Source organism: Trachurus japonicus, chromosome 18, assembly GCF_045865225.1.
Source record: "Trachurus japonicus isolate A0001 chromosome 18, Traja_1.0".
In the NCBI taxonomy this organism is placed as follows: domain Eukaryota; kingdom Metazoa; phylum Chordata; class Actinopteri; order Carangiformes; family Carangidae; genus Trachurus; species Trachurus japonicus.
Genome location: NC_140924.1, coordinates 14,472,934 through 14,498,711, shown reverse-complemented (window position 1 = coordinate 14,498,711; position 25,778 = coordinate 14,472,934). Strand labels below are relative to the sequence as shown.

At 42.2% G+C, this 25,778-nt stretch overlaps 1 protein-coding gene across 8 annotated transcripts in view; it reads right to left on the bottom strand.

Annotated features, from left to right (window-relative positions):
• Positions 1-25,778, bottom strand: part of ank2b (ankyrin 2b, neuronal) — a 150,973-nt gene that overhangs the window by 75,765 nt on the left and 49,430 nt on the right. Inside the window, exon 1 of one of the 8 annotated variants that reach the window (XM_085759588.1) lies at positions 25,021-25,244. The exons of the other annotated variants lie outside the window; for them this stretch is intronic. Within the exon in view, the coding sequence (XP_085615714.1) occupies positions 25,021-25,056 (36 nt within the window). The 5' untranslated portion in view covers positions 25,057-25,244. Of the gene's footprint in view, positions 1-25,020; positions 25,245-25,778 lie in introns of those variants that run through there. 8 annotated transcript variants of the gene reach the window in all.

Sequence of the window (25,778 nt, the reverse complement as noted above, 5' to 3'; positions counted from 1 at the left end):
CCTTTTCAAATAAAATGAATGAATGAATGAAAAACAATGAAAAAAGCTTTGACTGGACAGAAACTGAAACTCCACTGTGTCATGATCATATCTAAACCCAGGCACAAATCAAAATGCATAAAAAAACTAAAAAGTGCTTTAATGATTTAACATCTTCCACAATGGATGGCAATGACATCCATACAACATAATGCTGTATCATCTATGTATAAATTGGAAAGAGGTCACCTTAACTCATAAACAACCCTGGTAAATATGTGCATGTACATGTGTGAAGAGGCTCCTTTAAGGTTTCACACCACCGCCGTCACCTCTGACCTTTTCCTAAAGGCCTTCACACACACTGTAAACTACACCCTGAACAAGTGTCCGTCTCCACCGGCGGGGACACTTCTCACTATGCGACATTAAAGTCATGGATGCAGCTAATTTAATCTACAAATTATCATTATGAGAACTGGTGGGTGTTTATGAGTTGACCCCTGCCGGCTGCTGTGGGATCGCAATCACTCCAACCTTCACGTCACGGTCTGTAAATGCAGATGTGTGTCAGAGCGTGGGCCGGAGCGGGGGTGGGGGCATGTATTGATCCTGCTGGACTGGATGCAAATTAAAGCCACACAGACCTTTTCATTGCGGCTGATCGATCGGCTCTGGGAAATAATGGTTTTTGTTGTTTTAAGAGAAGCTTTGGATGTTTCTGCACTCTGATGGTGTTCGTAGTCGCTCTGTGTGGATTTGTGTGTGTGTGTCCTCGTCGTGTGTTGACATTAGGGAGGTAAATGTGCCCATTCTCTGTGCAGTCTCTTCTAGGTCATGACTCAGACAATACTGTCACTGTTGGAAATATCACCCAAACTATTCTCATTCACTGAATATGTTAGTGTGGGAGAGAAAGACGCCTTATTGTTGACAGCGTCACAGAAACCGCATGAGAAAGCAGCTTGGAGATTTTCTATGAATGAATGAATATAAACTGAGTGAGCAAGTTTCCATATATAATCAAAGGACATTTAATAAATCTGATCTTATTTTTACTTAAAGGGATAGTTCATCATGTTGGCAAATTGGCCCATTGTCATAATCCTTATAGTTTTAGCAGTAGGTTTGTTACCTTTAATTGTCGGCGGAGCAGAGCCGTGAGCTGCTCATACTGTACCTACGCTACGGAGGCTCATGGGATTTCTTGGTTTCCCTCATCAAACTCATCAAATACACAATCCAACAACTCCAAAACGCTCTGGTGGACAAATTGTGACCTGCACATTCACCACGCTATGAGATAATAACAGAACGTTACCAGACGGAGTTGTTTTAGAGGTAAATTCATGCAAAACCGCTGATGCGCATTCCTGTCGGGAGCAGTTTTTAAGCAAGCAGTCTCTGCATTTGCCTCTAAAACTCTGTCTCGTAATGTTCTGTTATTATCTCATAGCGTGGTGAATGTGCAGGTCACAACTTGTCCACCAGAGCGTTTTGGAGTTGTTGGATTGTGTATTTGATGAGTTTGATGAGGGAACCAAGAAATTCCATTAGCCTCCGTAGCGTAGCTCTGAGCAGCTCGCAGCTCTGCTCCGCCGTTCTAAAAATAGCTTGCACCGACAATTAAAGGTAACGAACCTACTGCTATGACTATAGGGATTATGGCAATGGACCAATTTGCCAAAATGTTGAACAATCCCTTTAAGGCCTAGGAATGCTGCTTTGTAACTATAAAGGAATCATTACTGGCTGATTAAACCCAATTTCTGTTTAGGTGAAATAGTTTGTAGTTTTGTGTAACTTTACAAAATAAGCAAACAAAAATGTAACAAACAGAAAGAAAGGTAGAGGTTGTGTGCATCCTCAGAAGTTTAAAATACATGACCCAGGCTGGTCAGGTGAGGCCGCGTGTGACCTTTAGCAGCACATGGGCGTACGTTTTCTTCTGCAAACGTAAGGCGAGAAGGACGACCCGCTTCTCTTATGAAAATACCAGGTCATCTGAACCGTGGTGGACCAAGCAAGGGGGTCCTGTTTCATAGCAACATGACACACACACATACATACAGGCAGTAACTGACTCCTCTTGTATATAAAAAAAGAGAAACAAGAGTGCTATGGTCTCTGAATAAGACACTTATTGCTGTTGCTGCTTTGGCTACAGGCGACAGTTATAATGACACATTTGACTTAATCTCAATTCACTTTCCAATGATTCCCCTCACTGAGAACAAGTGTTACGGGAAGAATGTTCAGCTTTCAAGGCGAAATACAAGTGACTCGTATGCTTGTAGATAAGCTGCTATAAGGCTAGTTTAGTTTATTTCGGTCTTGACAATTACGCAAATCAAAGTAAACAAGAAGTAATAATCCTCCAATTGCAATATGCATATTTATGCTAAATGCCAGCACAGTCACGATTTATCAAGTAGGCTACCACAAACACGCACACACACACAAGTCTTTTCTGTTCGGTTTAGCATCACTAGCCAAAACACACAATTAGACGTGGCCTTCCCCGGCCCCCTCCCTCTCAGGCCTTTTTAGTTTCATTAACATTCTCCAGGATGTAATTTACTTAACGTCTCATCCAATATCCTCACTGAAGAGCGGTCACCTGCCAACAACACACTCATCCAATTAGGTCGGCCAACTGATGGAGGCCATGTGATGAGCGCTTGACAAAGGTTAAACCTGCTGCTATACCCACCCATCCAGTGCAGGTAGCCCACGCCGTAATTCGCTTTAACTCATTGAATTTAAACACGAAAGTCACTATTTCTCCATGTCTATAGATATACAACCCCCCCACCGCCTCCTACACACACAGACACCTCTCATCCGGTCCCACACAAACGCCCCCACACTCCCTCTGTGGGTTGGTAATCCACTGGGCGGGGCGGGCGTTGACAACAAATGCTTTTAATCTGTTCTCGACCATATGGCTCGCTGGCTGCGGGAGGGAGGGGAAGGGGGGGCTGTTAGGCAAAGCCATGTACTACTGCTGCTTTATGTTGTGCGGCTAAATGTGATGACAACAGTGCGTACAGGAGGTGTATGACAGGATTTAGTGTAGAGAGGGGAAAGGCAGGAGAGACGGTTTCATTTGAAAGTGGAGGGGGATGTTAGCTACTGTAGCGGCTAAATGCTAAATGCTAGCACCGCTGGCTGGATCACATCCCGTGTAACCCCGAGCAACGCTAAATTTGGGGATTTTATATATTCATCACCATCACGCACATTAGTACTGCCTGAGCTGAAACAGGCTTCACTATAACATAACTGCTATGAAAAGAAAGAAAAAAATCAAACATGAATTATAGAAGTTGCAGGCCAGGTTGCTATGGAAACACTGATTTAGAGAAGGTTTGTGCATGGATTTGTCTCCTGCTCCTTGCAGAGAACAGCTTTATCCTGTGTGAAACCTTGACAACAGTGACAGATCTGATGCCCTGGGGTGGACAGTGAGAGGACAGACACACGACATGTTCATTGGAGTTTGATTTAAGACTTTTTCCTTGAACAGGTAGCTTGTAAATAACCTATTGACTTCTGGTCATTATGATTCTGTCCATGTTACAATCATATCCCATTATGCTAATTAGGTAAGTGAAGCCCATCCCAGGTCAAGTGGTTACTCATTACAATGCAAATATATGTCCAGCTGTTGTGATGTGAATACAATCCGAGCCTGACCACTTCCAGATGTTGTTGATATTGTGGCACACCTTGTTTCCTTATCCAGATGCAAATTGCAGGTTGGCAGCACTGGGTAGAAACACAAAGATCAATACTATATGGATGTGCATTATTCTTCAAGCTGTTGTCTTGTTTACTCTCACATGCAGGGAAAGCATCCGCAATTTTGACCTTGAGTCAGGCGACCAGGAGTCAGGCCAGCTATCAGGTTGGCACTGAGTGCTATACCATGGGGCCAGATGTTGGAGAATTAAGCAACAGTTGTAGTCGTGCAGCCTCTGTAAAGCCCGCGTGCGTCCAATCAGAGATGATTTCTGGGGACTTCCTAGCGAGGAACAGCAGCACTGGCTCAACAGCACAGCTGGCCGCCTCAGACACTGTCTGGGTTTCCACCTGACCTCCATAACCCCGAGTGCATCATAGGCTACACATACAGTAGCACATAGGCTAACTAACAGCAGCAAAAAAGAGAATATGTTTTAAGTTATATCATACATTCTTCCTAAAGGTTTCCTCATCCTCTGTAGATTCCTTAAAATGATATTTTATGTATGTAGATTACATAGAAACCAACAGAAGAAGTTTACAAGTATTACTGTAGTTAAAGCCCCCTCAGTTGTGGGATGGCATATAGGACAAAAATGGAACATATAGGCCTGCGCTACAAAACTAATGCCCTTGAAAGAATATGAAAACCATTTCTTGATTATATTTCTGCTATAATGCCCAGAGCATAAAGAACTGTATTATTTTTCTTTATTTATTGTATTTCACCCTATGCTGTACGTACCTATCACATTTACCTTGTTTTTGGTTTTTATGTTGTTATTCTCAGCTTGTTTTGTTTACTTAAAAAAAGAAGTGTTTGAAAAAATAATTACAGTACTGGTAGGCTATTACTCCTGTAAACCTTTTTTCACTAAGTATTAAATTACAATGAAGCAACTGCTGTGTAAAATTTGTGCTGCAATTTGTGCTCAGTGATGCGATTGAATGTACAGCAGGGGTCAAAATAATTCCCATAATTTGACATTATAATTATTTTTCGTGGGGATACTGAGCCACTCAAATCCTGCAAGGTGCAGGAACAAGGTATTATCTAACATAATTTTCAAAATAAAGAAAGAAAAACAGATCACCTTGCAGGATGTTAGCTGCTCCGTAGGACACAAACATGCCAAATAAAGACATGAGCGAGTGTTTTACTGTGCTCAGCTGTCTTTAAGAGGCTCCCTGTCACCCTGAAGGACAAACAGTGAGTCATCACACATACATGCACCAGAGTGGTGCCTGGACAGGAGACCAGTGGGAGCAAATTAATCACAACGAGACTCTCGCCAAAGTTGTTGTTGTGTTTAATTGAGCTGGTGTAGTGCCCCCAAAAAACCTCATCACCATGGCTTCTCAACAACACACAGAGAGGAAACCGGTGTCTGGAGGGATGACGAGTGAATCTGAAATACCTACTGAGCTTTTGTGAGTGAGAAATGAAAGGAAGAAGAATAAGACGAGGGAGTATCTAGAGGACTGATGCAGATACAGGGGGAGATGAACATGTGTAAGATAAAACATACGCAGTCTCCAGGTAGTAACAGTAATATCACACCTCCTGACACCACGTTGCTCTGCCTCAGGTTCAGGATCAGTTCTTCTCAGTCATGAAATTCAAATCATTCCACTGCTGTGTTGTCTCTGCTTTCGTTTTGTTCTCTATTCTCTCATTCCTGTTGTAATTTGTAGCGTTATAATTGCACAAAAGAGGTTGGTGGTGACCAAAGTTAGAGCTAAAAAAATAAATATTGGACTTACATTCAGGTGGACAGGAACTATAGGCTACAACTATAAACAAAATACTTACTATTGCCCTACTATATTGTCTTATCTATATTGCAGGTTCATTTTCAGTTGTTGGTGCTAGCCAGAAGCTAAACAACAACAACTCAGGCACAATGCACAAGATAATGCATAAATATCCTGCTTGAATAATACCAAAACACCAATGAAAGAGGCGTACAAGATGACAGATCAACACAGACAAGACTATACAAACTAGACTCTTTCTTTGAGTAAACACCAGAAACTTGCAGAAAGAAGGTTTCTTCAAATGTCCCTCGAGGGGCTCCATACTTAGTCAGTGACTCAACTGCAAACACCTCCGCTGTGACTCTTGATAACACAAAAGCTGGACAAGTAAAAACAAAACTAGCTAGCTGATAAAATATGTTTTTGATATCCGAGCCAGATGTGGCCCTGATGACAAACTTCAAGGGACAAATACCAAACAAAATAAAGTGAGTGTAGTCCATTAAGACCTAAAGTAGCTAAATCTTGAATTATGGGGGAAATATAGAGGAATAAAACATTTTTTTCCCCAGGAGGAGTCCTCTCTGATGCTAAGCTCCTTTGGGTGATCTTTCCCCCTTGCATAACTAAGCCACACAATCATCTGCTATACAGAGCTGCACTTCCAACTCTGGACAACATCAGTGTGACGACAGCATCTGATGCACCCTGCTGGGCTGTCAAACCGCCAGTCAACAAACTCAGGTGATTATATGAGGATGATGGTAGTCTCCATTCTGGCAAGTATTTACAAATGAGTAGAGAGATACTTTGATAAACTTGTGTTACATCAATGAAGCAATAGATCAATGTAAGAAAATTGACAAATTAGCACTTTCCTTGGTACAGAAATTGTGAAGAGTCCCGTCATTAGAAATACTTTATCTCAGCAGATTACAAATTTATTTTTTAAATTCCCCACTATAAGGTGATGTAATATAAAGACACCACTTAACACTCTTATATCACTCTATCTATAGAGAAAAGGTCAGCTCGTTCTGTTCTATCTCTATGATACATGCTCAACACTAGTGTATATTTATTTATACAGTACTCATAAATAAACTACCACATTGTCTGACATGACTAATACTGTAGATCTCAGGGAGTGTACTCATCGAACCCACTCTGAAGGACTGGTTTGAAGTTGGAAAGACTTGATTTTAGATGTTCTGCTACAGGCTCATGGAACAGCCTGAAATACACTGTAAAAAAAGAAATTGATCCGTTTGCATTGTAATGTAATGTTTTTTGGGGGGGGGTTTTTCGAAACAATTGGTGATTTTTGTGTTTTAATTGTTTGCTTTTCTATCTGCATCATTGAAAATTACAGGTATTGTCTCAGCCTAAAGGTTGATGACGATGGTGTTGACGAAGAAGAATCAAACACAACACCTTCAAGAATAATGCAACACCCGACTCCGACTCCATCATCTTCATCTCTGACTAATACAGCTGCACGCATGGTGCTATTAACCACCACCACCACCGTCTCTGCACTTTGAGGACCCCGGCTGTTGCTCTCTCTGTAGTGGATTCTCCCTCTCTTGGTTGCCATGGCGATAGGATTGGTATGTCTCCTCCTGAGCTGCAGTGTCCCATAGTGCCACAGCAAGATTATAAATGCTCTAATCCAGGATTTTGCCAATCCCAGTTCAGCATCAAACAGTGGTGCATGCTCAAACATCCATGTACCATCAGTGGGGTGTGTGTGTGTATATCTCTGTGTGTGTGGCTTAAGTAAAGGTATTGAGGGTGAGGGTGTCATCAAATGTTTCCTTTCTGTGGCAAATTTTATACCTCTAATATTAGTTTTTGACTTCCATGCAAAAAGAGTCCACATTTTTAGAAAGACTGCTATAGTAGAACGACTGAAACGCACCAATGGCCTTTGACATACAGAGTGTACAGACATTCAGTTTAATAATCCATCAGATCTGAAGATAGATCCATAGATAGATGGATGGGTGGGAGATGAGAGGGGGGTGGTGGTGGAGGCAGCGAGGGATTATCATCTCTGCCACAAACATTTTCCCCCTAAATTGCATCAGCTGAGCATCCAAATGTGGTTTGAGATTAGATGATAAAAAAAAGCAAAACAAACAGTAGAGGGGATTTATCGACAGGACAGCTAATCAGAGGAAGACTCTGGGGGAAAGAAAAGCAGGTTTTCTTGTCCAAAATTGCACCAAATGTGGTGTTGGTCCATGGGAAACCCAAAGATCGACTCAACCAAACAGACCTTCAAGCCCGTAGAAAATCATGGACGTATAGTATGTTCAGTATATTTTCTAGTCTTAGAGACAACTCAAAAGGGTTTACAGCGAGTGCCTTAGCCATTAGGACGATGTGATTAAATCTGTAGATGTAGCTGTTCTATCAAAAGTTTGGAACAAGACTTTCCAATATAATGAGGCACAGTTTTAGCCCTTTTTGATCTAACAGTACAAACTGCAACTGTGGGTTAAAAGTTACAGTGTTTAGTGACTAGTAGAATCCAACTGTATTGGTTCCTTTGATGCTGTTTAGATATCTTGCTGCTGTTAAATGGTTTCAAATCCCAGAAGCCTAGACATACAGTGAATAAAGTCTTGCCCAGCCCTCCATGCTCTGGGAAATGATCAATTACTGCAATCATTGATTAGAAACGAGGTGTGAACAGACACCGTCCCCTTGCACAATCCAAGGCTTTCTGATGAATCAGTCAGTGACACAGTATGATGGTTCACCTGCTCAACAATTTCAGCTTATCATTTGTCTAACTATTATAAACCACTTTTATAGGTCCGTTAATATCACCGATATGTAGCTCAGAACTTGAAGCAGCTCTAATGTCCCAGCTGAGGTCCATTAACTCAGAACATAACAACTCATACTTTACTAAGAGGTTAAGGTCCATCACAAATGGCTGTAAAAACAACAATGAGACAAAAGGCACATAGATTATTATTGCAGTGGGTCACGCAGCAGATTAGTAGTAGACCATCAATCTCCTGACAAAAGTCAGCAACAAAAAGAAAAGAGCCATAGAGCACAAAGACGCCGGGCAGGGGAGATTAAGACGGTAATTATGTAATCGCTCAATTCATTCCAGTTGGGAAATTCTGGCAGGAGCAATGTAACAACTCCTCAGAGGTCGGTCAATCCAGTAATTAAGTATGAAATGTGAGAGCCAAACAAGTTTGTGAGGTAAGTTTTCATCTGAACAGCTGGCACTGTTGTCAAGGAAACTGCCTTGCTGCCTCTGTACTGATACACACTGACTCGTCTATAATACAAAGATCTCTGGACTGCAGACTGCAGACTTCTTCATTGCTTTGCATGATGAACCCAAAGGTCTTTTTCCTATTTACTGCAATGATACAGACGCTAAAGAGTCATGCAGCATTTGTACAGTAACTGCACAACCCTTAACCAAAATACATGTGCATCCAGGTGATTAATGACATTGGTTTCCACTTAGTGTGCTGTAGTTTGCTGGCCAAAACAGTGACTTGATGGAGAAGTAATTCAACCCTGCATGGAGTTAAGATTAGGGCTGAGAAACCAAGGTCTGTCCATTTAAAATCTCATTAGACTAGACAGGAGTGAGCAGCATCATGCTGATAGATGAACTAAAGTTACATGTTTAGTAAAGTTTAACTATAACCTATGCCCTATTCTGGATTGAAAATGACTCTTGAGCGTTCACACAGAGCTACAACAGAGTGTAGAAACAGCCCTGGCTTTATAGTTTGTTTAATCCTTTGTTGAAATAAGATTTAAAGGGCAATTTGTTTATCTAGTTTGATCTAGATTTCCTTGGACTTTCAATGGAACAACATTGGAACTGAGTTGGAGTCTGAATTGTGCAGGGAACGTTGATCGTTTGTTAGCTCATCATTAGGCAGACTTCATTTCTAAGCTAGTGTTAGAGTCATAATGTCACTAAAACTTACTCAATAATGTCTAATATACAAGAAACGACTTTACTTTGCTAACATTAGCTAACATTAGCCACCATGGACAACTGATATTCAAGCGGTAGCCCGAAGCCCTGAGCAACATTGTGATGTGTTGCTGAAATAAAGCTTTACTTCATCAGTTATAGAGTGCTGTGCTGTAATTAATAATTAATTAAACAACAATTTATCATTGTATTTTGCAAAACTGTTTTCTAGCTGCCGTCACCATGGACACAGAGCACAGAGTCGCCTTAGGTTGAAACTGAGTGACAGAGAGAATGGGAAACATTTTCCTTTGGTCAGGACAGATAAAAGGTGAATGCACATTTCACAGTTGAGCAGCATCCTGCTCATCTGTAGCTGCTGACAGCAGAGAAAGGGAGGACAGAGAGAGAGAGGGGATGAGAGGGCAGGCATATTGAGGGAGGGAGGGAGTGTGACGGGAACATGTTTCAGAGAGAGAGAGATAACAATGCAGGAGAATCAAAGAAGGTGAGGGGTCGCTTACTTGCAGTTTTTTTCTAGATGTATTATACCTGCAGAAAACTTGTCAGGATTGTACTGCAGTGCTCGGGTAGAGAGTATAAGGGAAGACAAAGCACAGAGAGAGGGAGAACAAACCACCTCACAAAAGGAGAGTCTAATAATAGATGACATAGATCACAATGTGAGAGGGATCAGGGTTTAATTCCTCATACAAAAAGGTGTCTAGCTGTCTCCTCCTCCGCTACATAACATTTTAGACGCCTCCTGCAGCGTGGGGCGTGGACAAACAAACGGTGATCAAGATCAGTCCAAACTTCTGCCAATCACAGTCCCAGCTTTTGCTTGCCCATAAAGCACATGCAGCATTTCACATATGTCAACTGCTTGATATTGATAGCTAAGGAGTCAGTTCTTCTGCTAATGTCAGGTAGGTAACCCCCTAGGTCCAGCACTGTAGGGCCTGGATAGCAACTGTCTAAGGATAAACTCAGAAATCACGTCACAACCAAACTAGCAAAGAGGAAACCTGCATTGTTATCTTTTTGGTAACACACACTAAACTTGAGCTAGCTAGGTTGCAAGAAAGGTTAGCTAGGTTTACTGGAACAACAACAGCATTACCGGTCTCAAACAACATTTTCTGTGGTCTTAAACCACATTTTCAAGGCCAAGGCCAAGACGGTCTTGCCTCGGATAAACCAAATTTTTACTTGGTCTTGGTTTTGACTCCCTCAAAGTCTTTGTCTTGTCTTGGTATGCTCTGGTCTGGGTGTTGACTTGGTCTTGGGTTGGTTGGTCTTTACTACAACATCACTGTGTCCTATAGAGACTATGTTACACATTTACATGTAGTACTGTACATACATAATCTGCCGACTTTTAAAGTTTCTTCTAACAGTCAATTGATGCTGCTCTGACATCACATATTTGGGTGTGGCCATATTTTCATTCCTCAGCTACAAACCCCCCAACAACTTTCTGCACTTTTCTGTGACTCGGTGTTGAATTAGTCTTTAATACGCCTGCAGAGTAATAAAACCTCCAAACTACATCTGCTCTGCTACATCTTGCCTGTGAGGACAGAAAATAAACAGCAACAGTGTTTCATCAAGATATATGAAGACGTGAGGCTGGCAGCGTGTGCCAAATCAATTCCCCTTTACACGAGACACAATTTTACACCGAGAAAAAGATAGATTCATGTCAACAACTTCAATGTAATTTCAAGGACCTCACTCACTAAATCACTTTAGTTTAATGACACCACTGCCCCTATAGTGGTAGTATACACACCAGCCTTGGTTAAGTGGTGAAAACGTACACTCACATGCTGAGATGTGCATGTCGCTGATTTCCTTGGTTATCTATGTCTCGTGATTCCTCCATGGAAAAAAGTAAGTGGCCCATTCATGCATTTAACCTGACAAGTTTTCATTATTCATGCAAGTATATTTCCACATCCCCATGTATTTTAAAGTGTGTTCCCCACAGTGTTTCCTCATTTAGAGCGCTCTTCACAGCTCTAACCCTGAAAATGTTGCGCTACATCTTTCCTGATTTTCAGAGGCTACTGTAAATCCACAATTTTATTGCTTAAATGTTCACAATGGACAAGTTTGCCTTGTGTTATTTCCTGTGAAGTAGCCATGTGTTATGGTTCAGGGTGAAAAACATAATAGAAAATGTAGGATAAGTCCTTACAGACATGAATTTGTGTATTGGTTCGTGAGATCCAAATAATAGTTAGGTTTTTGTTGCAATAATCAATACATGTTTGTTTTCTAAATAGTGATATTTGGAACATTTTTGCACTAAAAGCCAAAATAGAGCCAAAGCCAAAAAGAATGCAAATTGTAGCTCAATATTGGTTATAGCTCAAAAGGCCAGTGACTAATATTAGGACAACAACAAAAACATTAAAGGCTTATAGGCTTTTAATGTTCAGTGTCTGGCAAATGTTGGTTGTATATGTGTCATGTTTGTGCTGTTGGAAATGTACATTACAGTAATTGTATCATTAAAAGGGAACCATGCTGTCTGCAGAACTGGGAAGCTTTTTACTAAATAATATAAACCAGATCAAATCTAATTTCAATCTACAGTTTGTGTCAGACCAGCCTCCAGAATAATTGCGGCACCATACATCACTGTAGAGCATCAGTAAAGTGAAAATCCTCTATTGCAGATGGAGTTAAAGTCTGGGCTCGGGTCATCAGATAATCCCTCAGCATGTAATGGATGTTTGCTGCATTCGAACTGATGCACCATGTTTAGGATGGAAACCTATAAATAAATACCTCCCATCCATCCGCCTGATGCGTTGGACAGGAAATCCAGTATTACGTCGCCCGCAGAGCGTTTTGGCATTTCATAACAACATGCACACTGACAGCGTCCAGGCCGAGCCCTCTGATACCCACTCAGCACCATTTACACCGGGTTAATTGTCTCCCGCCCACCCCCCGGGGGCTGACCGATGGTGATCAAACTGGACATCAGGAACCGTATCACTGATGTAAATGTCTGGCCCTCAGGCCTCTGCTGGACTGGACAATCCACCAAATTTAATCTATTAATCACTTTTAGGTGTGTGTATGTGTATGTATGTGTGTGTGTTGAGACAGGGCAGAGAGAGATGGCACGCCAATAATCCCATGTGATAATCTGCCTTGCGGTTGAGTCAATAATAACAGCAGAGAGGGGTGGGAACACTAAAGCGACACAGCAGCTCCTCATCACAGAGGTCATGACGAGGCTTCAGCTTTGAGAGATGTTATTTTGATGCCAAGTGATGCTCTGTATCTGAACATTAACATCCCTCAGGGGAAAAAAAAAGAGGAGTAGTAAAAAAAAGAAGTCAAATTCAACACATAAGACACAAAATAACAGATCTGAGATTGAGTAATGTTCCCAGTTATTGTTATGTCACTCTCTATTTCCTCTTCACACACCGCTAACAAGAGCCAACCTGACAAAAATAGACCGTTGTTTGTCATTTTCCTTCAAATGTCACAGGGTTTTGAAGCCACAGAGTGAATATAAATACTTAACACCTCAATCAGACTTTATAATGTCAACCTCTGTTTCTCTTTTGAGATATGCTTTCATTTGAATCCAGTTATTTTTGCTTTAAACCACAGCCACCGAAACCATTAAACTACGACTGGTTGGAAAGTATACATTGACGTATAATGACTGCATAGTGAGGAATATGCTAGAATTGAATCTACAGCCATGTCAGGTGTTATCCCTTACACAAACATCCCAAAAATATGATTTCTATTCATTCCATATACATTTTACTACCCTATTTCGATTTCCACCATATGCAGTGATTCAATCGAACAGCTTTATCTGAGTATTTTTAGTGGATATCATAAGTTGGACTTTGACAAATTTGGACAAGTCGTACCTCCTCAACCTTTGCTTCCTATCCTGAACCTTTCATTTTCTTTCCATAAAATACTAATCAATCATTTTCTTGACTTGAATACCACTAGAGAGCCCATCAGATTGACATCTGATCAGTACGACACGACTTTCTCCAATGTCTGACATACAGTACACCCAGAGCCTGTTTGCTTGCACATCCAGCCAAAAACGCAGGTGCTTAAATTACCTACAACTGAACCGTGCCCACACATCCACTGGAATAAATCTCTCATCATAATAAAATTACAGCCGATGAAGAGAGCGTATCTCAGGAGTACACCCTCACTAATGAAACCACAGCTCAGGCGTTTGACGAGAGAATATGGCCACAGAGACTCTTCATGAACAAATATCCACTACACAGTACACTACACAGCATCACAGACCAGCAGGTCTGCGTATCTACCGGGAAGGGAGCGGGAGTGTTTGTCGGTATTTTACTCTACACAGAGTGATGTTGTGACTGTGCCAGCAGACAGCAGCACTGATTGAAAGTGACCGACGGTGTGTGCACAGGGGTAGGTGAGGGGAGGGGGTCATTTATTAAACTGTGATAGGTACATGATGATGAACAGAGGTGTAAGGATGAAGAACGGATTGAGGAAGACCTTTCGGCATTGAACGAGATGAGATGAGGACGAGCGGGGATCAGGCAGAGTGCAATCATTATGGCCATGTTACAGTACACAGCTTACTGTGATTTGTGTATTTGTAGGTGACAATGGGATGATGAACAAGATCAAGAAACGGAAGAAACCGTTGGCCGTTTTCGGATCTTTGGGTTTTCATTGAATCTGAACTCATGTATGAGTCCTTTAAACGCTCTTCATCTTTTACTGGAATACCACTTAGATGATGATGAAGGTGGAGGTGGAGATAAGAAGGATGAAGAAATGGGTGGTCGCAAAAAACTCCTCCGCAGTCCTGGAGAACAGACTCGGGTACGTCCTACTCAGTCAGTCAGAGAAGGTGCCGCGATACCTTTACTGACTATTGATGACGATGATGATGATGGTGATGATGATGATAGAGATGGCTGGAAGTGATGGAGTCACCGCATAGGTCACACACTGAGTGGGAAGGGATGAAGAAGGTGGGTGATTCCTGAGAGTCCTTCCCTCATAGTCTGTACCTTGCGCTTGCGTTCAGCCCGTTCCCGCGAACGCCTCCTCCTCTCCCGGGCTTTCTCCAGAGCCTTCAGGTCCGGAGGCTGGTCCATCTCGGACCTCGCCTTCTTAATGTGAGCCGCGGCGTGAGCCATGGTCGCCTTCTCAACGTATACGCAAACGAAGTAGAAGAAGGAAAAAAACTAGAAGACTTTCAGAAGTCCTCGCAGGAAGTCATCCAAAGAAACAGGCCCCCTCCCGACCACCACCAACACCTCTACACTTGACTCTGTTTTGTTTTGTCTTTTTAACGTCCAAGGACCAGCTCGTCATGAGATGGTGAAATGTGGACAGAGGATAGAGGTGGCTCTGATGTCCTCTAGTCCTCTAGCCCACCAGCTCTCCTCACCCATGCAGAGAAGAGTGTGTCTGCAGCCAGCCTTCCCTCACTGCCGCCTGTTTAACTGCATCAGAGACAGGGATAGAAAGAGAGGAGGGGGGGTGGGTGGGCCGGTACACGCCACCGAGAGGTAAGCCGGAAGACCAATGGGAAGGCAGAGAAGCCAGAAAGAGACAAGAGAGGTAGGAGGAGAGCTCCACCCCCTCCCTTTTTTTTTTTTTTTTTTTACAGAGATAGCGGCAGATGTTATGGGAACCTGGGAAGCCGCCTCTGATTTGAACCCTTCAAAATCATGACACCAGAGAGAGGAAGGTGGTGGTGGTGGTGATGGTGATGGTGATGGGGGATGATGGAGGTTTGTGGGGATTAGAGTAAACTGACAGAGGGGGGAGGAGTCAGAGGAAACAATATGTAGGAGGGGATTCAGGACACGGAAGCATCAGCGAGTGTCCTTTGGAAAAAAAAAAAAGGAGCAAGGAAGGAACCATGTTTACCGGAGTCAGAGGGGGTGAACAAAACTTTGACCGTAGTCGGTATCTTTCTCTACATCGACCTCCCCTATTTGTAAAGTCTGAGGTGGTACAGTCCGCTTGTGTGTCTGGGAGATTTCACAGCTCCAAAGCAAATACACACACATTAATACAAAAAAAAAAAAAACACAGATCAGCACACATTTAGTGTTTTAGCTGGAGGTCATGAAAATGGTAAAACTGCAACCCTGTTTTATTTTATTCCCTTGTACGTCAGCTTATTGCACAGCAGACACACACTGAGGGTTTCAGCAGCTAAAAATCAAATGGACCACAACCTCCTCCACACCGCTACAGTATGTTAGATATCCTATTTGATGAGCAGCAGCAGCAGCAGCAGCAGCAGCAGCACTGACTTATAAAAATAACCTTCAATGGAAGTGATCCTGCTCTGCATTGTTTCACACAACCTCTGTCCACAGCGCCGAAATCAACAAGGTATTTGAGGAGCCACTGAAGGGGCCGCAAAGATGTCCATGTAGTGTATTTAGTGCTTACCATCCTCAGCCAAGAAGTACTATGAATACGTAGGATGGTGATGTATTTAAGTATCATCAAGAGGCCTTTACGATCACATATCAAGAGACTGATCGATCAAAGCTTTATAATCCATAAGTGGTTTCAGTGTTGCATCTGATGGGTGTTTTACTGTTGTTGTGTATAATAATGTCCTTTTCATCCACAACATCCAAGTCACTGACACTCTGTGAAGACATCGACTGCAGTGTTTGTCTTCACACTCAGGCCTCACCCTTTTTTGCTTTTTGATACAGTGGCGCCACCACATGGTCAAAAATCCGTCATTACAACTCAGTCAAAGTGGATAATGTGGATAAAGAAGAACCAAGACAGGAGAAGGAGAAAAAGGCTACAAACTGAAACTCGCAAACTCCCAGAAGATTTACTGATTCTTTGATTTTTAAGGGCATAACACAGAAAAATTATTTCAAGCATTAAACCATAATTGACTCACAAACAATTGCAAACAACCTTGATAAATTACACAGTTTTAACAAGGCACTATATGAACCAATAATCTGGTAAAATTCTTAACAAAGAATAACAATCCTTAACAAACTTCTCCCTACTCCCAGGAATTCATATAGCCCTTTTTTGCCAACTAAATACAAAATGTAATCAATGCATTTCATATACCTCATGTGATTAAAGGTCATTCAGGGCTTTCTGGGTTCTTGTGGAGCCATTAAATCAAATTGAGATGACAGGTGTTGCTTTATAACGTAAAATATTTGTCATGTTTCTGATTTTCACTCACAAAAATGTTCCAGATGAAGAATTTGAAGGTTACTTCAACGTATGGACCGTACAGTACCTCCTCGGTTATTCAACATCACTTCCAGCTCCAACCACACATTCATATTATATAAGAGCCTATAAATACACACAGGTTACACGACCTGGAGTAACGTATATGAAAAAACAGAGGGAGAGAACAGTCCACGTCACGTAATATGAATCACGCAAATGTGCATGGTTTGCCTGATGGCGCTCCAGGCTCTTGTAAGCTGAGACACAGTCAACATATGGAAAAACAACAGCCGTAATAAAACAGTGATAAAGCTTCTCCTTGTTCAAATGGAAAGCAAAACCCAAAGAAAGATTTGTGTTTGTGCCGTGGTAAGTGTGTGAGAGTGTATTATATCAGTAATCTTCTAAGGGTCTTGGGGATTAAAGGACCTCCAGCTGCTTCTGCCTTCCCTGCCCATATACACTACACCCTCAATAGCGACCGTTTACAACCTACAACACACAGGAGTGGAGCCCTAACGGAGCCGTGACCTGCGATCCTGCTGAGCTCAGGAGTCATTAGCTGTGTAGCTGTGTAGCTGCAGCGATAGGGACGGCCAAGAAAAGGCAATCATTGGGGAAAGGTGCCATTGTGTTAGCAGGTCAAAGAGACGATTAGCAACTGTGCTGCAATCTGAGCGTCTGATCAGATTGTGTAGAGTGTGTGTGGGTCAGGACTGATCGGCCCTGTAGTTGGGGGTTTGTGTTGTGATAAAAGGACCGAAAACACCCAATAAAACCAAGGTACACAACTGACAATCATCAAAACTACTGTATATCCCATTAAAGAAGACATCCCCATCTCAGGGGCAAGGTTAAGTACTGTGCTGAATCTGCAGGTATTCCTATATCTAGGCCTATTAAGCAAAAAAAAGAAGAAAGAAAGAAAGAAAAATGGATTATCTCTGTGAGCCATCTGGCAGCAGCTTTGACAAGTACTGTACAGCGAAATTACAGCAAACCCACACAGGTTTTTCCTACTCAGCTGAAGACAAGCTCATCCAGGCGTTTAGATCGATACAACATTCAGCTCGGCTACACAGTACCTACAGTACAGCGCAACAAGAACCAGGTCCCACTGTCAGTCCCCAGCCACCCGGACTTACCTAGAAGAAAACACAGAGAGAGAGGGAAGAGTCAGTAAATATGAGATGTATTACTTTTTTAATGTCATTCTCAGCTCTGATTGGTTGATTTCCCAACCGTCAAACTTCATACTGGTTATATCAGGGTTGTAATAACAAAATAACAACAACAACGAAACAGCAACTTTTAACAACTCAGATCAGATTGCAGGTAAAACGACCCTGCAGAAACCAAATCCTGCAAGTGTTGGACGATGGCGGGTAACAGGTGGGCGTGGCTTTGTTGTGACATCACAAAGTGACAGGAAGTCCTGACAGCTGTTTTTTTTAAGGCTCAGTTTCTGAATACAGGCTGTGTGCATTTCTCTGTGGACTGAGGCTTTGATACTTTCACAGTATTAATATAGAACCTAGAGCTGCTTTATAATCACACTACACATGGACATCTACCTTTATACTGTATGGAGCTTTAATACAAACATCTACCTTTATACTGTATGGAGCTTTAATACAAACATCTACCTTTATACTGTATGGAGCTTTAATTAAAACAAATTTACTTGCATTATTTATCTTCTTCTTGGCTAAACTCACACCAAAACCAAATCCTCCATGTCAGAATATCAGATATAAATAACCATGTTTACTCATAAAAGTGTTTACTCGTCATCTTCACACATGAGATGAAGCCACACAGCAAACAGAGCGACGCTACAAAACAACGAACACCCAACACCACAACACCCTCCCATAGGTGCTGCCTTTCCTCAGGACACCAGTGTGTTGTGTTGGGCTGGTCCCATGGGTTGTTGAGAGCAGACAGACAAAGAGCCGAGCTGCTAACTGGGGAGGGGGGGGCCACGCCCTTATAGCCTCAACAACAACACACACTATTAACAAACACGTTCATTATCGCGGGGGCCTGAGTGGAGCGTCTGTCTCTGTCAAAATGTGCATTTTAATAAAGTGATAACAAACATATGTGACACACTGTGGAGTGTTATCTGTTCCCATTGTGTCCGTCCGTGTAATGTATTGTTCCCCAACACCATTTAAACACAATCCCTCTCCGCTGACATGCTCGCACCAGGGAATCCAAACCATTGGGGGTTGGGGACATGTGTGTGTATGTGTGCATGTGTATGTGTGTGTGTGCCTATACATTTTGTATGCATCCCTGGCTGTCATGTTCAGGGCCCCCTGGAGGAGGGTCTTTAATTTATTACCTCATGTGCTGCTGCTGCTGCTGCTGCTGCTGCTCTGTAATGTGTGTCACTGTGCAGCTTCAGCTATTTAGTAATTTGGCTCTTTAGACCAATTCACGTTTTCTCCCTGTTGTCTGATGATGACGACACCCCAGAGACAAACACACTTCAGCCTGTGACCTGGAAAACAGCTGGATTATAACACAATGCATCTCAAAACCACTCCCTCTCTCATATTGTTGCTGTTGTTGCCTCAGATGATGATGCAACTGTTTTAAAGTAGTGACAGAGGATATTGCATTTATTTATTTATTTTTTTCCACCTCTTTTGTTTTTGATTCACATTGATTCACCAGTGAAAACAGTTTCTGGGCCAGGCAGCTGCCAAAATCCAGATGTGAGAGGTTGTAATCACCTTTCTTTTGTTTTTGTTAGGGTTAAAACATTCAACATTCAACAGCCTTCACCTTGTGTTTATCACTGTTACCGTGACAACAGAGGTCCAAACAAAAAACATATCCACAACTGTGCAGAATAATGATTTAAAAAGTAAACCTCAACATCTGTATGAATCAAAGATACTAAATCAGAAGCATCTGATTGGTTGACCACAATAAACAGCGAAAGAAAAAAAAAAATCCCATAAATCTGAATATTGAAAACAATGATGTCATCATTGCTCTCCTTTTCTTCTGTAACGTACCACCATAGTGCGAAATACGGGGGGGTTTGGGGGGGGTCGGACCCCCCCGATTAACCCCTTGAGACCCCCTGAAAGACTCAAAAGCAAAATCTGAGGGGGGTCTCAATCTTGTCAAAAAAATAAATAATATAATATAATACAATAATTGTATTGTGGTCAATTAAATGTGTTTAAGATCACCATGTCCAGTATTCATAATTCAAAACATTTATTCGTTTAACATTAAGCTGAACCATGTCACCTGCGCATTATGCAAATTAGCCATGTGCGCCAGCCCAGCGCAGGAGTCGAGCCCACTCGCTATCAGAACAGAGGATCCCGTTCCTCTCCACCCTCTGCCGAAGAAAGTGAAGTTGAGGCCGAGTGCTCTGAAGAAGTAGCCGCAGCCCCTGCTGCTAGCACTGGTGATTGGCCGCTTTTCTTTTTCTTTCTTTTTTTCTTTTTTTTTTACACCTAAGCAGGTGGGGTAATGGAAATACCGCAACCCTTGGCTTGACATTAAGGCAGGAAAATAACTTAAGGTAAGAGGCTAGCCTCAAACCCTTCAGGGGTCCGCCCGCTATTCAGACATCCCGCTATTCCGACATGTCACTATTTAGACATCCCGCTATTACGACATCCCTCTATCTAGACATGCCGGTAGTCCGACACTTTTTGATACCGCTATTCCGACACGTCTTTTTTATTTTTATTTTATTTTTATTTTTTTACAGCTGCGATACCCAGGCGCGTCTCTCTCTCTCTCTTTTCTTTTCAGCATGTCTATCACTGGTTTGATGAGGGAGTGATGTTCTTAATCTCAACAACTCAACTATCAAGTCACAAACAAAACTGACACACATGATAAACAAACAGAACTATGCTGCAGTTTGTTTGTCAAGTTAACCTGTGACCTTCAGCACCACGGACAGCGCCGCGGATGAGCCGCGGAGCTGCAGCTGTGAGCGTCTGGGCTCTGGGCTCAGGGCCTGGGGCCTTATTTATCAAAACTGTAAGTAAGCAGTGTAAAACTGCTGCTACTAAATGTTTTGCTTAGGCCTACGGTGAAAAGACAGCCCAAAATATTTACACCTTTTTCAGATCTATCAAACTGTGCGTGCACAACTCTGCACCTCAACTTTGATAACTGGATCCAAGAATGGTGCGCAGTTGCGCACGTGAACACACCTCCGTCCCGGAATGCCTAGACAACCATATGGTCAGCACGTGCATATTAATTAGCCATGTGCGCTCTGTGGAGCGACAACAAAGTGACAACGAAGACAACGGGCGGAGGGAGGGGAGAGAAAGCTAGATACATGGCATCGGGCAATAAATCAGGCAAAAACCTCCCAAATCTCAACAAAAGGGAGCAGAAAAAAGAATAATCTTATGTAATCTGCCCCTTTATTCCAGACAATCTTTTTTTCTTCTTTTACCTATGTTAAAACGATGTAAAGCAGCAGGATAAACTCAGGTGACAGAATAATAACAGTCTCAGTAGCTGCAGATCAGTGTGCGCTGCTGCCTGTGTGTTTTTAAACTTGGAGGGTTTGTTTTTTCTTCTCTAATAGGCCTATGTATTTGTGTATGAGAAACAGTGTCTCAGATGAAAAAATAAAAATAAATCAGAAGGACACGTCTGACTATAACGTAATCAATCAATGTCGGAAAAGCGGAATGTTTGAAAAATAGTAAAGTGCCGCTACTCCGACAATGAAAAAAAAAAATGTCGGAATAGTGGGATGCTTAAAAAATAATGTTAATGCCGCTATTCCGACAATTAGAAGTCAATGTCGAAATAGCGGCATGTCTGAATAGCAGCATGTAACCCCTGCTTCAGCATACTATGGCCTGAACCCCCAGTGGTGTTGTTTGGCCAGGCGCCTGTTGTGAGCTATTTGTCTGTGCTTTTTCAATTTTCATGATGGCCCGTTATACGAATGTGATTTGTGGATGTGTTCAATGCTGTGTTTAAACGTATTTGCTAGATGGATGGTTAGATAAGGCTACATGATCGGTCATAGTTGCAGGCTGAGGATCTCGTCGTGCACATAATTGCACGTCAGTCTCCGATCTCCAGATTTATACAGTTGGTTGTTATTCGAGTGCACGAGTTTGGTGTCTTTCATTCATTTTAATTGTTGTATTTTATTTATTGTCTATTCGTTTCTGCATTGCCCTGATCGCGCGCCAGTCTCCTATACCTGGCATTTATTCATTGTTCAAGTGCGCCAGTGTGGTGCCAATTATTGTCTTTTATTTATTTGAATTATCGTCTATTTATCGTCAATTACTTTCTGCATTGTAATGCACAACTTTGCCTCTCCTTTTTAGGCTATAGGCTAATTTTCTTGGCTTATTGTAATGTTATAGTCCTACTTTATAAAAAGAAAAAAAAATAACGGTATTGCACAACAATCGCGAGTTAGGGACCCCCCCGAATATTGATGGGTATTTCGCACACTGCGTACCACACACACACGCCTGCTGTAAAAAAATAATTTAAAAAAAGGAAACGAGGCACAGTCGTACACTCGCTCACAGAGGCACTCCTGACTCTGTTCTCCATCGCCTATCGCCTAGCAACAAGGGTGTGGGGCGTAGTCAAGTCAACAGCATCAGTGGAGCAAAGGGAAGGTAGTAGAGGAAAAAGGGCTCTCCATGGGCGACTGGGTGTGTGTGAGTGAGTGTGTGTGTGTGTGAGAGAGAGAGAGAGAAATCCAGTCCCATGGGTTTCATTAGCACAACCTTTCCTCACCTAATGAGCTCACACACTGACACACATACACACACACGCTGAGCACACACACACCTCTTAACTACTGTACCATTATGTGAGAGTCAGGTGTTTGGAAAACTCAAGTGTCCTCTCTCAGCTCTGTTTACAGTCACTTGACATGAAATGACACAGTCATCAGTTGAATCACGTTATTGTTGATTCTTTAAATTAAATTGACTCACGTTTGCCTTTAAAGACGAAAATAACAAAAATAATGTCTGAAACATCTGTGATACAGATGTGAACATAGGACAAGGAGCTGTATGAATAATAATATTCTTCTAATGACACAATGATTCAGAGATCCAAGCATTGATCAAACCAAAATAAAAGCATTTATCAGACATTGATACATATCATCGTTTGTAAGACAAGCTTTTATTTTGAAATCTGAGTGACAAGTATTTACTCCAAGTTTTGATTTCATGTGTGTAGCTCATTTCTAAAAGCCTAAAAAAAAAAATCAGTTTGAGACTATAAACAGGAGCAAGGTTCACAGTACAATCCTCAAATACGGTTTCATATTGATCATGAAACCTAAGTTGTAATCGATCAATTGGCTTCTTCTATTGTTTTGTTACCAGACTGAACCTGGTAACTGTTTCCTCTCCAGTGGACACACCTACCGTGAGTGTGTGGGTGTGTGTGTGTGTGTGTGTAGACAGAGAGGGTTAGCAGCAGCAGCAAGTCGATTTATCAGCGCCCCCCCCAGCTGAGCCAAATGAACCGTCCCAGAATCCCCCTGAGGCCCTGATGACATCATCCATCGCTGCTTCACGCATTATTCATTTCCACAAGCACACACACACATCTTTAACACACACGTCCCAGTTTCTGCTCTAATGTGACATGCTTGTGTGTATGTGACTTGTAAAACTACACCCTGCACACACGGTTATACACAGTTCCCAAAATCAGTTCAATTCGATATTTCCATAGAGACATGATATAAACCAGGCCTTTATTATAGGATGTCCACATTTCCTGCTCTATGAACCATGTTCTGTGAGGTCACTGTGGCCTTGACCTTTGACCTAACCCTGACCCTGAGCATAAACCTTATCAGACGACCTTAAAACAGCTCATGAAACCAGTTCTATCTCACCACCTCAGTCACTTTCGGCTTTGCTTTTGGTATTTTTGCAAGTTCAACTTTACACTGATACATGCCGCCTTCAGGAAATTCACCACAGCTCTTCTCCCTCTCACTCAGGTTTGTGAGCGTCAGAGTGCCGTGTAACAAAACGTAGGTCCGACCCGTGCAGGTAACAGCCTGAATTAAAACGTTTTTTCCCAACAGGTTTTGGCGTAGGAGTGCTCAACTTGACTCAAACCCAACAGTCCTCACCGTCCTCTGCACTTCACACCCTAGAGTGCTATACAGACATTACTTCATACACATACACTACTCAATATTTGCATGGTATCATTACCCCTCCTGATTCACTGGTCCTGTTTAGTTTCTTTTAGTACCTGTTATTTTGTTGGGAGCTGTTTTGCTTCTTGATTTGAATGCGTTTACTGGCTCCAGTTATTCTGTCATCGATGCCGTCATACAAGTTGTTATGTTCATTTTAAGTGAAAAACATGGTAGAATATTTGCTTTTTGAATTATCACAGCAGGATACTACTAAAATCTGTTTAATAATATCACTTTCACTTATATCAGTTGCGTGCTTTACAACAATAATAACACCCTTATTGTTATAAGGACGACTGTGCAGGGAGTTTTGCTACAACTGGAGGTCTTAATAAATACATGTTTATGTGATAAAATAAGACTTTAACAGGCTCAGTATTTCTAACGAACTTATAAACTGACCTTTATGTGTCAAAACGTTGAGTTATTATATTAAAGTCTTACGGTGTCCACCGTTTGAAGATGTCTGATCAGATTATAATAATGACTGCGCAGTTGCCACCGAGTTTAATCTGCCTTATGAGTACACAAACTGTAAGTCAAGCGTTGCGCTGATGCAAAGACCTGCTTAACTGGCCTCATAGTTGCTGTTGTCTGGCTAATGAGTCTTCAGATTTTAATCCAGGGTAAAAAGATGGAGCAGGAAATCCTGGTTATGGAGGATTAGGGGGAGTAAACCCAGGAGGAACATGGTGGTTTCCCTCTGAGAGGGAGAGGGCTGCAGACGCCTCAACCCCGACTGCAACCCTCAATAACGTCACTACAGTCTGGCTGCACAGGCACTTGGATGTTATGGTGCAACACCTGAGCAACACAAATCTCTCCTACCACATAAATAATATATAATAGAGTTGAAAAAACAGTAAAAACACATTTTAAAAACGCATATTTTCTGTCCATTTATACAATAAATCAACATCATTCACTAAGTTTTACGCTTAAATGTGCAAAATCTAGGTCAGGTGCAACAACAACTAAAGTCAAAACACTGTTTCGAACCCTATTGAGGCCGAAACGGACAGGTACAACTTGGTCACCGTGGGAACGGTCGATATATCAGCGTCCGAAAATGTCACAACACGTCGACAGCAGAACAAACAGAGTCAGCCGAGCTTACCTGGCCTGTTGCTCCCACCACCATGCCTGTGCTCATGGATGCTCCCAAAGACGCTCCAACTATATCCAAAGTGTGTGTGTGTGTGTGTCAAGCTAAGATGGACATTTGTATATGAGTGTGTACATGTGTGTGTGTGTGTGTGTGTGTGTGTGAGAGTGAGAGAGATGGGGGGAAAGGGGGGATAGTGGCGGCGCAAGTGCAGGACGGTCTTGCCGACTGTGAGTGGATTAGTGTGTAACGTGCAGGAGGTATTAACACACTGAGGCTGACACGCGAGCGCGCAGGCAAACACACACACACGCATACACACACACGCGCACACACACACACACACACTGAGGGGTGTGTGCATTCTTAGAAGGGATTATGTGGACAAAAATAGAGGAGTCTTTTCTACTGACCTAGAATCACAATGTTGTGATAAAGAGACAATGGAGGGAAGACGAGCCAGATCGCACACACACACACACACACACACACACACACACACACTGTAACACACACAGGTAAACTTGGTTCACACCCACTCAGGTGCAGAGCAACAGTTTGTTGGGTCTGAATCAGAGTCCAGAGCTGATCTTTAGGAAAATATTAAAATAAGTAAAAACATAAACATGGATTTATGATGTGGAACATTTTAAGCGTTGTTTCAACAGTTTCATCATGAGTGAAGGATGAATGAAGAATAGTTTTCTGTTTTAACTTTTAACTAATACTACTCTTAAGGTATGGGACACTTTTAAGGTGGAATTCTTGCA